At 38.5% G+C, this 15,937-nt stretch overlaps 1 protein-coding gene across 3 annotated transcripts in view; it reads right to left on the reverse strand.

The window, feature by feature from the left end:
- Positions 1 to 15,937, reverse strand: part of CADM2 (cell adhesion molecule 2) — a 1,001,095-nt gene that overhangs the window by 244,498 nt on the left and 740,660 nt on the right. For 2 of the 3 annotated variants that reach the window (XM_072138534.1, XM_072138536.1), the window contains exon 2: positions 13,294 to 13,317. The exons of the other annotated variant lie outside the window; for it this stretch is intronic. In XM_072138534.1, coding sequence (XP_071994635.1) covers positions 13,294 to 13,317 — 24 coding nt within the window. The remainder of the gene's footprint in view (positions 1 to 13,293; positions 13,318 to 15,937) is intronic. 3 annotated transcript variants of the gene reach the window in all.

The raw sequence follows: 15,937 nt of genomic DNA on the forward strand, positions 1-15,937 counted from the left end.
ACTGCCGCTTAATTGCATGAAACATTTACCGGTTTCTTAATCCATGTATGGATTCGAAAAACTCATGTTATTTTGTGCCGTTTATTATTTTTATCTTTATGAGTTATTACAACATACTTACCTTTTGTCTCCACTGTCCATGCATTGACGATCATGCATATAAATCACCTGATCCACATACTTTTCAGTAGGTACATCGGTGCTCACTGCAATGCTTTTTACTTTCATACCTAGTCACATGATCAGTCATGTGACGACCGACTTCCGGTCATCCGCAGTACAGTCGCGCACACGCTGTGCACAGGACTCCCTGCCCGACGCTGTGGGTAAGTGTTCGGCCAATCACAGCCTCTTTCCCCGGGGCGGGGGACTACTACTCGGTACTTAAACAAGACATCGTCATGAATTGATCACTTACCCCTGAGGAAGTCACCAGTTTGGTGACGATACGCGTGGGGCTTGCTCCACTCCCCATCCAGTCGACCTGCCTCCCTGGCTCTTTTCCCATTACCAAGAACCACATGGCTCCCTTCTTTCTGGGTATTTTATGAGCAGGTTGAGGGTTGCTCAGGTCTTACTTTATACTACATTGTCTTGCACAGAGCACTTTATTGCATTGTTGCCATTAAGAGGTTTTCTTAGACTATTCATGCTATTTTGCTCATAAACACTTGTTTACCTGTGCTACTTCTTGATTGTGGATGGGGAGTGTAAGGGATTACTGCCCTTGGTAGCCATGTACACCCATTGGGTGTGTATTTTTTAAGTGTTTTTATACCATTTGATGTCTTGTTATTGCTATTGTTTGTACTAATAAATGATTTTTTTGTTGATGTGATTCCTTTTATGCATCCAACTTTTTTCTGTTTTTGATTGTTCATAATATTTCAGGTCAATGGGGTTTCTTTGGGAAATGGCTCAATGTAACAATATAAAACAAATGACAATATCAACCTTAATTTTCAAAATGTTGAATGCTGCATGACACCATTAGGAGACCTAAAATTTTAAAAGTTTGATTAATCTAGAATTTTTAATAGTTCTACTGAACAAAGAAGATCAATGACCAAAACTAACATTCTTAGTGCCAGGAATGTTTTGTAGAATTTTTACTAGTTGATTCAACTTCTAGAGGATTGAGAATCATAGAGTGATCTGTGTGCCCCCAGAAAATGATCCAGGTCAACCTGCTTTAAATGTAGGCTGATTATTTGAGGTTTATCTAACTATAATAATAGTGAAAGATGCAAAAAATTTTTGAAAACTTTGACAACCCCTTGGAAAAACACTTGCCAGAAAGGAACTATAACATCTGTACCCATTTAGGCTGCTTCACCATCCACTATTTGTAAAGTATGGTTAAATTTGGTCCTTGCTAGTCTGTACACTGCTGTATTCCTTCCTAGCAGTCTTAATTTCTTGTTTTTCCTATGGGTAAGTTAGCTGACATGGAACAAATCTTCCTCAACTCATATTTATCCACTGCTGTCCTACCGTGTATGGATGAAAGAAAACGATCCTTTTCCTAACCCTTTTTTACCCTTCAGTTCTGTACGGCAATGCCCTTTCGGTTCGGACCCCATATATGTCTACATCTCTTCTATGTTTGTCTTCTTCAGTCTTTGTCTCCATGTTTGCACTTTGGCCCAGGTTGTAACCTGCAGCTTAGGGTTGGCTGGCTTATTAGGTAGGTATAGCTGGGAAGGGGGTTTTAACCTTTGTACTCACTATCCATGTCTGTCCTTCCAGTCCACCCAAGCAGTTTCCTTACAGCAGCATTACAGTAACACTTGAGAGGACAAAATCCATTGACCTTTTGATGGGAGGGTGGGATTTTGAATTGGTTGCTTCCACTAAACCACTATTGATAATACATTTGTCATAAATATAATGAATTGTCATCAAAGGACACCTACCATCAGGATGAAAGACTGCCAATCAAGCACACTGACACACCGGTGTGGTAGCTTTATAAGCCCTTTTTTCTATGAAAAAAGAGGTTTTAAAAGTTATGCAAATTAGTCTGAGGGGCTCCAGGCTCCATTAACACCTATGGAGCCCCTCAGGCTCATTTGCATAATTTTAAAAGCTTTAAAAACAGCATAAGAAAAACATAAAAAGCTAAAAGAAGAGCAGATCCTGCCAGAGGTGACACACACCAGTATGTCTGTGAGCTTGATTGACAAACCTTGATCCGGATTATAGATGTCCTTTAAATGCTATTGAAAAGGACCTTTCATAGGGCAATATTCCTTATACTATTGTATTATCAGAATTAGAATTGTAATTTAATTAAAACATTTTACTCAGAAATAGGATTACTTTAAAGAAATAAAAACCATTTCAATATGATACGAGATGATTCCGAGTTGTAAATTCCAAAATAAAGATTTTTCTTTTGGTGTCATGCTGGCAATAGAGTTTAGTAAATGGAACTCTCAAGATCATGATTCACAGCTTGCAAATGGATTTGGGAACATTAAATCTTTAAACAAAATATAGATCAATGACTCTAATGACTACAGATTTTTGATCAATGGTTGTTGACCTAGACGGACTACCAGCTCAACTCTAGATCTTGGCACTAACAGCATGTTACACTGCATTCTACAATGGTAAATTGCCAATAATAGTGATAAAATACCTTTAATGTCTCAGATAATAATGGTATATACAGAAGATGTTCAGACATCTCAATGGACAAACATTGTTTGTATGAAATATAATGTGTAAAATAAGTGGATGGTCTACCGATGAGTGCGATTTTGGTGTTAATTGATCAGTGCTTTCAGCAAAGTACAACAATCAGCTAACTATAAGGCTCCTGGGAGAGGATAATGAATGGAAAGACATGTACTATATACTGTTGTATATTTATTGTGTATTGCATGTTATGAGACACTTAACTCATCTTATATTAGAAAAAACATAGCTATCAAAGCTCTTCACAAGAGGGTATTCACGGCTGACAACTCATGGTATTGTCACACTAATACACAATATGAGCCCCCGGTGGCTCTAAAAAGATAATCTCAACATGTTGTGGATGATTTACGTTCAGCACTGAATGTCTTAATGTTGAATTCTTTACTGAAGCTAGTGGCGGAGTGAATACATTTCCTATGGAGGAGGGGGAGTGTGTAAAAGCCTTACCATACACAAAAAATATAAAACATTAGGGTCTATTTACTAAGGGTCGCGGATCACACTTTCGTCGGACTGTTCCCAAGTTTCGGGATTTGCACAGCTTTGACAGGTATTTAACAGGTGTCTGTGGTGGGATTGTGTCCCACACTATTGGAGTGTGGCACAGCTGCGCTGGCTCCATGCGACAGAAATTGGGGAAGGGGGTGCCGTCAGATGATCCAACTCATTCGGACTGAGCGCTGAATTTAGCTTTCAAATTGTGTTGCAAGACAATACATTTACATGCACCAGGAAGAAGAAAGTGAACTCCGGCAGACCTGCAACACATGCACAGGCACGATCTTGGTGAATCGCGGCACAGGGCATTGTCGTCCGACAATGCACTTCAGTCGGACGGTAAGTAAATCTCCCCCATTACATTTAACATTGACTTTTGTTATATTTAGGTTTCTTAAGCAATAGAGTTCCCATCAGCGTTTCTTCATGCATTGTTCTGTTCTGTGACAGCAACAGAGAATTGGAAAGAACGATAAAGAAGAATGGGATGAACAATATATGGTTAAAATGGACCATTATTAAATTTAATATGATCCATTGAGACTCCTTTATTGATTCTTTGTACGTGTTAACCGGTAGTTAAACAGATAAAAATTGATGGTTCTCATCTGTCAATACATTTTTTGGCTAACTAAAAAGGTTGTTGACAATTGCAAGTTTTCTAGACTATTCAGGTCTCTTTATCAGGTATGGTAGTATTCAATTCTTTGTCTGAAAATGTTTCGGTAGTTGATGCTTATTATTAACCATGATCCAAACTGGTAGGGCTACCACCATTTCAGGGAGGATTGTGACATTGCCAGCGGCAATTAAAGAAATATCATCCACAATCGATGTTAGGGGATATAGTTAAGCCGAACCCGGACCCGAATTTCTGACTTAAAGGGGTATTCTCGTCTGGGCATTCACATTCAGTTTCACTAATCTTCCATATATAAAAATTTCTTCAATTGGATGTTATTAAAAAAATGTTCCTGTGTGAAGATAATTTCCCATAAATGTAGTCATGTTGTACCTTAGAAACAAGAAAGCTTCCTCGGATACGACCACGTCACATTTTGGCAGCAGTGGCCAGACATGGGCTATAGAGTCCTGCCTGACCACATGGATTCAGCGTTTATTACCACAGGACGGCTGTGGGACCTGCAGTAACTCCCAGACATTTCATATACAAAAACCTTTAGTTTCTGTGTGCAATCACTGCAGCAGAGGTGGCCGTATCCGAGGAAGCCATCTAATTTCTAAGGGACAACATGGCTATATTTATGAGAAATTATCTTCACACAGGAACATTTTTTTTAATAACATCTAATTGAATAAATGTATATATATGGCAGATTTATCAAACAGAATGTGAATGCCAAGATGAGAATACCCCTTTAAGTTCGAATTCAGGATTGTAGACCTGAACCTCCAAAGTTTGGCACAGGCCCAAACTTTGTGGGTTGGATCCACCCAACACTGCTAAGGATTAATAGCTGATTTTAGGGGACCACAATTTGATCCTCGCACAGCTTAGCTATTCAGGAAAGGTATTATATAGACTTGGAGGAAGATTTCTATGTGTAGTGGCCATATCAAGGTACTGTTATATCCTATTCTCTTCATTGGAGGTAAACCTATTGTTGTGGCACCAGGGGCCACACACAGTGGGGAGACATCTGTTTTCATTGTGCTGGTAAGAAGCAATTAGGATGGAGACCTGTTCTCAACTTTGAATCATACATGGAGGGATTTTCCAAAAAATTGACCCCCAATAAATAAATTGTGGTCAACCACTTTAAACTAAAGGTATTTCAGTAACATCAAGCACTCAAGCACTGTACAGATAATAGTAGTCATATCACAATATCATAGACATATTTATAGCTTTTAACACACATATTCTCACTAAACTCAAAGGAAAGAAATCTGATTATTTATCGCCTAACAGCAACACAATTTAGAATAGATTAATGTAGAAAATGTTCAATATCGGGAGAAATGAAAATGAAGGATATTGCTAAATAGAAAATCCTTGCGGTGCGTTCCCTGTGGCAACCATGAAATTATGTTGGCAAAGCAATAGGAGGCCAATAGGATTTATTGTTACAAGTAGGTACTTATTCTTGCTCCTGACCTAGAAACCTCTTAAATGAATAGAGATCACATAATGTTTGTACAAAATCTAGGCACACACATGGCTTTAACCCGGCACAGGAGGCAGAGAGATTGTCCTTCGCCTTCTTAATAATTACAATGCTATTCATTGCACAGGCATCAATCAATATTCCCCATTGTTATCAGTGGGACAAATTGCATGATATTGGTACCATGCGTGGCATCATAAATTCAAGAATATTGGTCTTGAACTTCAAGTAATTTCTCCACTATAAATCCGATTTAAATGATGGTTTGCTGGAATTCCTGTAGTAAAGCTGGATATTATTCTGCTCTCACCAAATCGCTTTTTCCGAGTGACTCAGAATTTAGCTTATTCAAGAATATGGACATTAGCTTTAGTTTACTTTGCAGGATCACAATATATCTCAACTATCCTATGTATTTATATGATTATATAATAATAGATTATGTAACAAACTTATAGCAGTGGTGGGCCCCAATATCAGATTTTAAGGCTGGGCCCAAGATATCCCAGTCCAACACTGGTAAGAGGTACACATTGGACCAAGAAATACTGCAAATAAATGCAGAATATATCAAATGAAAAATGTGTGAATGTCTATGGATTCAATAAGCATCATTATTTTATCATATGTACTTGTGTGTTTATAGTTGTGTCCTGTCAAAGGTGTTTGCCCATGAATAAAAGTTCTTTAATTTCCAAAATTGTAATCCCCTAGTGATGCTTACACAATAATGCTCATTTTAATCCACTTCATTTACAATTTTATTGCTGTTTTAGCTCCTATCACTCAGTGATGGTCAGTGTAAGATTCCAGAGGGTAGGCGGGAACTTCATGATACCTCTGTGCTATGAGATGCTGTGTGCTGACAATGTGCTTAGATCATCAGGGTGCAAGTTTATCTACAATTTTATTCAGCTTTTGAACAGTCTTCTAGAATGTAACAATCTGAAAAAGATAGATGAGACAGAACAGAAAGAAGAGATTATGAGATCCCTGAGATGCAAATAACACACAATGACACCCTCAACACCGCTACTGAGCTATAACAAGCACTGTCAGCTCTGCTACATCTGAGCTATATCAAACACTGTCAGCTCTGTTACATTTGAGCTATAACAATCACTGTCAGCTCAGATACTGTGCCTCCCTCCCTGGATAAAGACCTTATCTTATAAAATTGACAAAACAAGATAGGATGTTTTTATAATATAAATCTGTGTTTTAGAGAACTAGAGCATATACCAGGACTATTGGAGCAAATTTGCAAATGTGTTCCAAATCTTTGAATCACCTTTTCAATTTTCTAATTTCTATCTCTGAATACTTCTTAGTAGAAGCAAATTTGCAAAATGCTGCCTATCCGTGTGCTTACTCTAGTAAGGGCCTTATAACCAGCAAAAGAACGTACACATAGAGAGAGGCCCACTGTCTGACGTCCACCCACTTGCTTTTCTACAGTGATATTGCACATTTATTAGAATATTACTGTACGCACATGTTTGGCTTGTCATGCTAACTGTGGAGTGGTGCCAGAATTTGCATTTTAATATGTATTGTGATTTTAATATCTTTAATAACCGAAAAAAACTTTTACTGCCTCAAGATGCCATTGGATTTTCACTGTGTTTTACTGGATAGGAGTGTGTGTTTATGTTAGAGAGGTTTAGGTCATTACATTTCTGGTCACTTACTGGCTACTATTGCAGGGGCGGATTAAGGCTGCCATGGGCCCTGGGCTGTATGAATATTATAGCTCCTATCAGTTTGGAATCACTTTCTACATATGGTACTAGAATGGAAAATGTGTCCCTTCTGTTTGCTTTCAATCTGTGGTTTCAGGACCTTTGGTGGACCTTCAAATGTCCAGAAATTGGTCATGGGCCTACCCCTAGTAGGCCTGGGCACTGTGATACCGCCAAAACTGCCTACATTATAATCCACTACTGCCAATAAAAATAACTTTGTCTAGCATTGCACGTGTATAGGTGTTCCAGTTTTTGGAGTGTCTTAAAGAGAACTTGTCACCCCATTTATCGGCACTAAAGTAAGCAGCTCCTAGTGCTTGAGCAAGCGCTTCTGGTAACGCTATCTAACAGTGCGGCAGGGTATGGTGTAATTGTCGGACAGCTCGCAAAGCTGTCCGACGTATTCATGAGGGGGCGGGGTTGGGGCATGACTAGGGGCGGTGACTGCTGCCTGGCGCGCGGCAGTCAATGCCGGCCTATGGTGCGAGCGGGGCGGTCCGGGGTAGAGGCAGCGCCTCGGACCGCCCCCTCATGAATACATCGGACAGCTTTGCAAGCTGTCCGATGATTACACTATACCCCACCGCAGTGTTTGATAGCATTACCGGAGGTTTCCGGTAATGCTATCACTCTAACACTGCGGTGTTTGATCAAGCACTAGGAGCTGCTTACTTTAGTAAGCAGCTCCTAGTGCCGATAAATGGGGTGACAGGTCCTCTTTAACAGCTCTATGGATGTCAGTAGAACATCAGATCAATTATAATGGCTTAGTCAGCTTGATGAATGCGGCATATCATGTGCTAATGTCTTAAGTTCATTTGTGACTTTTTAAGTAAAAAATTGCAAAAAAAATTCACAAATGTGATGACATCAGTTCCTATGTTTTCCCTTGTTAGGAGAGGATGAAGTGAATTGATGCCTAAATTTTAAATTTTTCAAATTATAATAAATCTGGGTTACGGTAAGTGGTCTGTAGTGAAAGGTGGAATGGTATGGCCCATTCTCACATAAGCAGCAAATTTGGTGCAAATAGGACATACGGACAAGGGTTTTCTTCATGGGATAGGACCTTGAAGTTCTCATGTCAGCAGATCAAGTCAATAATTATTCTGAAAATTCTCCCCTTACACTACCATAGCTTCCAATAAGCAAAGGTGGAAGTCACATAACAGAAAATCATATAGAACAGTGTGTATTCTGGCCTAAGGAGTTCTTCGTACCACTGGGTACAAAGAAATAAATTTGTTTTCTGTCAGAAGAATATTGAAAGCTTTGTCATCTCTAAGTGTTTCTTGAGGGCTGCAGGAATCCAATTAGCCACTGATAAAATAATACTTTAGGGGGATTTGATTTATATTATCTTATTGTAACCTATGTTCCCCTGTGCATTGAAACTTCCAAACCTTTACTGAAAGTGTCCTAATAAAGTCAAGGTCTGTCATGAGGACCAATTAGCCTCCCTTCAGGTCTATTTACCTGCAATAGGCTCAAAGTGGCATATTGATCTGTCAGATCCACTGGTTCTTTCTGTATTTAAGGACAAGTTGCTGTATTCAGTTATTCCATTTCTTTTTGAATTATGTATGTATACATATATATACAGTGCTCAAATAAGAAAAATAAATATGGCTCAGGTGCACATCCCAGTACTTAGACCAGAGTCCATGCACATGTAAGTAAAAGAAAAATGGCAGCACTCCGAGACTTCAATGTGAAAAAAGTGAACTAGTTTGGACACATGTGTGAATAAACTAGTTCACTTTTTTCACATTGAAGTCTCGGGGTGCTGCCATTTTTCTTTTACTTATATATATGGTATAGCACCTATTCTGAAGGTCATGGTAAAACTGAAGAAGTCTGGGTTTCAGTTTGATGGTCCAGTTATTTGGGATCTTTTGCTGATAATAAATTTTGTGTCAGCTTGGGAAAACTACATAACTAGGCTTCAACACACCCATATCGTTAAGACTGTGGTTCTGAAAGTTATCATGTTATGAAATGTTATGGTAAACTTTGACACATCTCTATGAAATGGTGGTAGTTGGTGGTACGTACATACATAGAGAAAGGACAACTGACCCCAGATTACTGCTGGTAGAGTGTCCTAGTTAAGCTGTTCGTCCTGTCTAGGAGATAGGGGGATTGTTTCTTACACGTTTTCTGGTATCTTTAATAATGAAATATTACATTTGTAAAACAGCCGAGAGGCTCTCAGGCTGACGGCACCTGAGCGCCTCTCGGCTTACCCAACTATCAATTTATGCACGTCCCCTGCTTTAAGCCTCCTCCTCCTGGTTAGGGAATTAGGATCACACCAGTGACATGAGAGCCTGGGCATTGAGTGTGCTCTCTCTTTATTTATATTTATATCAGTTCAAGTGAAAGGGGGATGATTTGAATTTTTTTTTTTTAATTTAATATTTTTTTTTTTTTTACTTTTCAGAATTTTTCATACCCCCTAGGGTACTTTAACCCTAGGTTGTCTGATTTATCCTACCATATAATGCCATACTACTATGGCAGTATATGGGGATGTTGCACATTATCTATTACATTGTGCAAATCACACATTGTAATAGATAGCCTAAAACATGACTTTGTGTGACAAAAGGCTGTCATATCAATGGATCGCTACTCCCAAATGATGCCTCAGGGAGCGACGATCCAAGCCAAGATGGCTGCGTCCACTCTTTGCCGGGGCACCTTTGCCGGCCGTGGTGAAAGGGTTAGCTCTGATCGCGGGGGTTAGCGATGGTTGTTTGCTCCATTGTGCAGCAAACACCAGCTGAGTATGAAGAGGGCTCAGCCCTTGACAAAACTAGTAAAAAACAGTCCCCCTATCCACTAAATGGAACGAGCAGCCTAAAAAGGACACCCTACTACCAGTAATCTGGTGGTAGATGTCCTTTAAGGATACAAGCTCAAGGTAAGGCTAATAGACATACCGTATTTTCCGGACTATAAGGCGCACTTAAAAGCCTTGGATTTCCTTGGAAATCCAAAGTGCGCCTTATAGTCCGGTGCGCCCTATATGAGGGCAGCGGACCCTACTTACATAGGTCCCCGCTACCGGAGATAGCAGATCTCCAGCGGGAACTGCAGACCACGCGGCACGAACAACTTCTGCCGCGTGGTCTGCAGTTCCCGCTGGAGATCTGCTGTCTCCGGTAGCGGGGACCTATGTAAGTATGCCATTCTCCACCTCTCCCTCACCTTCCCCGCTCACCTTCCCCGCGTTCCGCGTCTCTTCTCCGCGCCCCGTCGCGTCCCGTCGGGTCTCCGCTCCGCCCCCGGACCTCCGCCACGCCCCCGACCCTGCGCCTTATAGTCCGATGCGCCTTATATATGGAATTATTACATATATAAGGCACATCGGACTGTTGCGCCTTATATTCCGGTGCGCCTAATGGCCCGGAAAATACGGTAATAACTACAATACTTGTAACATTGATTATTGAAAAGTATTGTTACAATTATTTAATTTGTAGCATGATTTTATTGTATATACTAGTGTAGTATCTATTTAGAATTCATAAAGTCAAATGGCTGTGCTTAACATTAATCAATTGAGGTATGTGGCACAGGTCTTAAACTCAAACTTTTCAACGACTTTACAAAGTCTTTTATTTTGTTATGTAACAAGGTATCACATTTCAGCAACTTAGTGTCAAGTTGCTACATCTGTCCCTATTTCTAAAGTTTTATATTCTATATTTCAGAATAATGTAAGGTCCCTGAAGAGATTCTCATTGCAGGGCTCCTCATTGAACCCATCATTGTACCTTTTAAGGGAAATAAAAGAAGGTTTTTCAAAGGAAAATAAAAAAGTTTTTGTGAAAAGTGGAAAAGAGAAAAATCATCCAGGCTTGTGTTTGATTGCCCGTCTCCAGAGTTTGCCTGTGCATTGATGGGAAATACTTTTTAATGTTGATGCAGAATATAGGTAGATCACCCCAACTTACCAGTAAAAAAAGAAACCACTGCAGGAAACTATTATAGCAGGAGATGTTAAAAATCAATTTTAAACATCTTGCAATTTGCTAAATATCTAATTATATGCAATAATTAACCAACATATTTTAGCTACAAGCAAATTCCTCCAAATAATAGATTTATATTGTCTATTTTTAGATTCTTTGAATACTTGTTTTACTGATGAATTATTTAGAATCTAATCTATTCTATTAAACTGGATTAGCATTAAATTGAATAATCTTCTAACAATGTGACTGTGCGACAGATTTTCAATGTCCACTGAAGTCAATTTTGTAAGAATGCAAAGGAATGTATTATTGCAACATGACTTTTTACCTGCTTTACTTACAATGACCAAAAATGATAAAATATGTTGTCCCTACCTATATAGTATTCTGAGTTACAGTAATGGAGAACACTTAGTGAGGACTATAACATGAAAATTTTTCTTTAAGCAGAAGTCATGGAATTAAAAAATAACATCTATTTGCTATAAATTGTTTTTAGGCTGTAAAAAAGCCCTGCACCATGAGAAAAAAATGGCTAAAGAAAAATATATATAAATAAAAATCCCCCAAACTCACATGATGTATCACAGTGATATCCAAAACCACCCTTGACTACCCTGGATAAAAAATCTTCGATCGCAGTGTTAACTAATGTACTAGATATACTCTAGTATGAGCAGACCCACGTATCCTCCCAGGTCCTCCCAGGGCGTCGGAAACGTGAGTACTCAGTTTATATTTATACTTATACTTAGAAGTGAGTATAAGTGAAGTGGGGAATTTTCAAGATAAACATTGTGCTGAAAAATTCATCTTATACTCGAGTATATACCGTAATATTACTACAAATATTGGTCTTGCTCTAATAAGACGTGAAAGTTGGGAAGACAAAAGTATATCAATAGAACCCAAAAATATACATCAGAAATAAGAACCCGATAGAACCCAAAAATATACAGCAGAAATAAGATGACCAGAAATAGTGACTGGTTCCAAATCTTATTTAGAATATCAGTATTTTCCTGTAGAGCTTCTAAGTGTCAGATTTTTTTGCCAGCCATCATGTTTTATACATTATTCCATTTTACTGAATGAGTCGCACACTGCATTGTACAATGATGTACAATGTCTTAAAATAGCATAAATAGCTAAACATGCAAATCATGCTTATTTCTGCATGCAAATATAAAGATTAAATCAGAAAGACATACAGAAGGTCCACATTTGTGGATTAGATAGTGTGCCTTTGTAAAAATTTAAAAAAAAAATTAAGGAATTTCAACCTTCTGTGGTAAAATATAATAGCGATGCTACACATTTCTAGTGTAACAAACCTGATATAAATTACACAAAATATTTTGCGCTGCACTTTATTTTATATCATCACTTTCATCCAATAAAGCATGTTAAAGCTTTCGCTTTATTGAACTTTTATATTTTCAATGCACTTGAGAACATTTACTAATGATTTTTGTTGGAGATAGTCTTAAATGATATCTACCATCAGAATCAAGAATTGTAAACCAAGCACACTGACATACTGGTGTGTGAGCCCTCTGGTAGGATCTGCTCTTCTTTTAGCTTCTTATGCAGTTTTTTTTTTAGTTTTTAAAATTATGCAAATGAGCCCGAAGGGCTCTGGGCTGCATAGGTCTTAATGGAGTCTTTCAGGCTTATTTCTATATTTTTTAAAGTCTTATTTTCTTAAGAACAAGGGCATAGGAAGCTTAAATAATAGTAGATCCTGCTTGAGGAGGCACACACCAGTATGTCAGTGTGCTTGGCTTACCATCCTTGATCCTGGTTGTAGATGTCCATTAAGCCTCTAATTTGGGCCCTTGACTGAAATACGAGGTCACTCAATCTAGCTCCCTTTATCTCTGCTCTTTGGTTCTGCAATGAACACTGGCCATGGCATCATAGGGGTCAATGCCAGGGTTTAATCCCAGGGCCTTCATATTAAGGCGCTTAATACCAGGGCCCCATAAGTCCAGTCAAACTTTTTCAAGACAGGGAGCTTATTATATTTCTATTATTTTGAGCTACATACTCAACACTAAGTGAGATCACTTATTTAACCCTAACCACAAAGGTTGAAATTTCCTCCAATGCCACTTGCATACGTCATGCACCTACCTCTACAGTTATTTACTAAGATCTGCACTATGAACTGAGTCTATATATATATATCTCAGCTCATAGGCAATCTATCTACGCTAAGAAAGAACTCACCTCTTTTATTCTTTACAGCAGCCACTGGAAACAAATGATTGCATAGGAGGAAGGGAATAAATAAAAAGCAGATTAGATTAGAGGCAGGGGAATACATATGGATGATACAATGTGCCTTGAATTTTTTTATTCATGAAAAATTATATTGTGTGGTTGGAAGTTTTCAAATTTTGCTATAAAGTTTTAAGGTGCCCATATACCTGCCAAAGCTGTTGTTGTAACCCTCTTTTAGTCATCTATTATTTCTCCTTACATCCCCCTTGTACACCCACACTTGACTAAGTTGGCACCATACTTAGTTCTTGAAAGGAAATTGAGACTATATGGTGGTTAATCGGCATGTAGGCAGACAACAAGATTGTGGGAGGCGTAGGGCTCTTACGTCTTCCCTGTCCCCAGGGGCTGCTGGCTATACAATGGGGGTAGGCTCTGCTGGTTAAATACGGGGGGGGGGGCAGGGGCTGCTGCCTATATACTATTGGGATGGGCTGCTGGCTACATATGGGGGGCATGGGCTGCTGCCTATATACTGGGGGGGGGGGCTGGCTATACTGTATACTATGGGGCATGGGCTACTGGCAATGTGTTGGGGAAGGGGCTGGCTGGCTATATACTGGGGGCATGTGCTGGCTATATCCTGGGTGCAGGTTTATACTTGAATCAAAAAATGTTCCCATCTTTTTGTAGTAAAATTAGGTACCTTGGCTTATACTCAGGTTGGCTTATACTCAAGTATATACGGTAATTTACTTGTTCAGTGTTATGTTTTACTATGCCACATCTGAATGCATCACAAATATGATCCTTTTGCTATTGGCAGATCTTCCAAGAGTAGCAATATATGTGGACGATGATATTAATGAAAAGAGCCTCCATTATGTTTGTTATATTTCCTTTGGAGCTCATAATTGTACAAGTATTTGCAAATTTCATAACTACAAATCATTTAAAAGCAATAAATAACATGAAATAAAATATTAAAATTTAATAATATGGATCGATGTTAAATCTTTGGATCTAATTAATTATGAATTGCAAGTGACATGAGTATAGCTATGTATGATTACCAATTAAACCCCCAGTAACTAATATAGTCCAACTAACAAGTAAATAATTAATTTTATCGCACATCCACAGGATAAACAAGGCTTTATTGGTATTAAAAACTTAGCTCTCCAGTACAAAACTCATTTACTGTACAGTTTAGAATCAGTGATGTAGACACTTAGAATTCTCTGGCACTTTATAATTTTCTTCTTATCCCCTCACCAAATTTATTAACAAACATAAGACAATTTGGTGAATTTGGTGCATCCTTATATTAATATTTTGTATGTAATTCATATCCCACTTCAGTAAATAAATATTATTGTTGTTAGCAATGAAAAGTCATTCTATAGAAAGCTGCATTGGTTACTTCTAGTGGATAGAAATCTGTCCATGTCACACAGGTTCACGATTCGTTATAATACACAGCTCTCATTGGTCTTTGCATTATAACGAGCGTTGCACCTGTGTGACATCACATGACCATGGACAGATTTCTGTTCACTTCAACTAAACATAGAGTCTTTCAAAAGAATGACAACAAGCAGAGATCTAGAAAACCTTGACTAAACATTTACTAAGGCTTTGCGACAGACTTTTTTCGAACTATTTCAATGGGAAAAAGGCTTGCACAGGTATTTTAGTAGACGTTGCGTTGCAATTGTGTTGCACGCAACCCTTCTTTTGGCACTTGCTTCCTTGCAGCACAATTTAGAGGGCGTGAGGTCGGATGATTCGACTGATTCGGACTGATCACAGGATTTAACTTTTTAAATTGTGTCGCAAGCCCAAGCACTTAGATGCACCACTAAAAAGATGGTGAACTCTGTCAGACCTGAGCGGGGAAGAGATACATTCATGATATGAGGCGGACAATCTTAAGTAAATGTGCCCCAATGTATTTTGGAAAATTGTCTAACTTTTTATCATGAAACAAAAAACATTTATTTAATGAAAAGGGAACACCCCTTAAAGTTTATTATGACCTACAGTAGCCCTGCTCCGTTCTGTGCCGCTAGTGTTGAGTGAATCATCCAAGAATTGAGCTTCATTTAATATAATAAAATATTTCCAAAGATTTGGTTCAGGTCTGAATTAAATAGGTCTAAACCACTGTTGCTTTATTTTTTTCTGGAAATTGGTTTATAGCCCCCTATAGTTCTCGTAAACAAAGATTTTCATAAAAAGCTCCCTTATGCGGTTGTTAATTTTTAAAGAATTTCTTAATTTTCACTTGCCTATCTTCCTTCCTTAGCTCTGGTGTAATTGAAAGCAGTAGCTGGCCGCCATTTTGAAATATTCATCAGAAGCAAATCATAAAAGATATGGATCTGATTTAGTGCCTGCAAAAATGAATGATTCATACAGAATCTATAAACCAAAGATTTGATCTCCCTGTGTTACTGTTGTATCTGAAATAGTGGTCATCCTTGTAATGAGTGATGAGCAGATCTGTACGGGATCTGTGATGGACATTGCTCGGTCACAACCCCCAAACTCAAAATGCAGTCAAAAGTTTGAGTTCAGCTCAGTAAGCCTCCCCCCACCATTAACACTCGCAATTGGGGCTGGCACTGAAAGTGTGTTAACTATTTAA

Source organism: Engystomops pustulosus, chromosome 2, assembly GCF_040894005.1.
Source record: "Engystomops pustulosus chromosome 2, aEngPut4.maternal, whole genome shotgun sequence".
Classification (NCBI taxonomy): domain Eukaryota; kingdom Metazoa; phylum Chordata; class Amphibia; order Anura; family Leptodactylidae; genus Engystomops; species Engystomops pustulosus.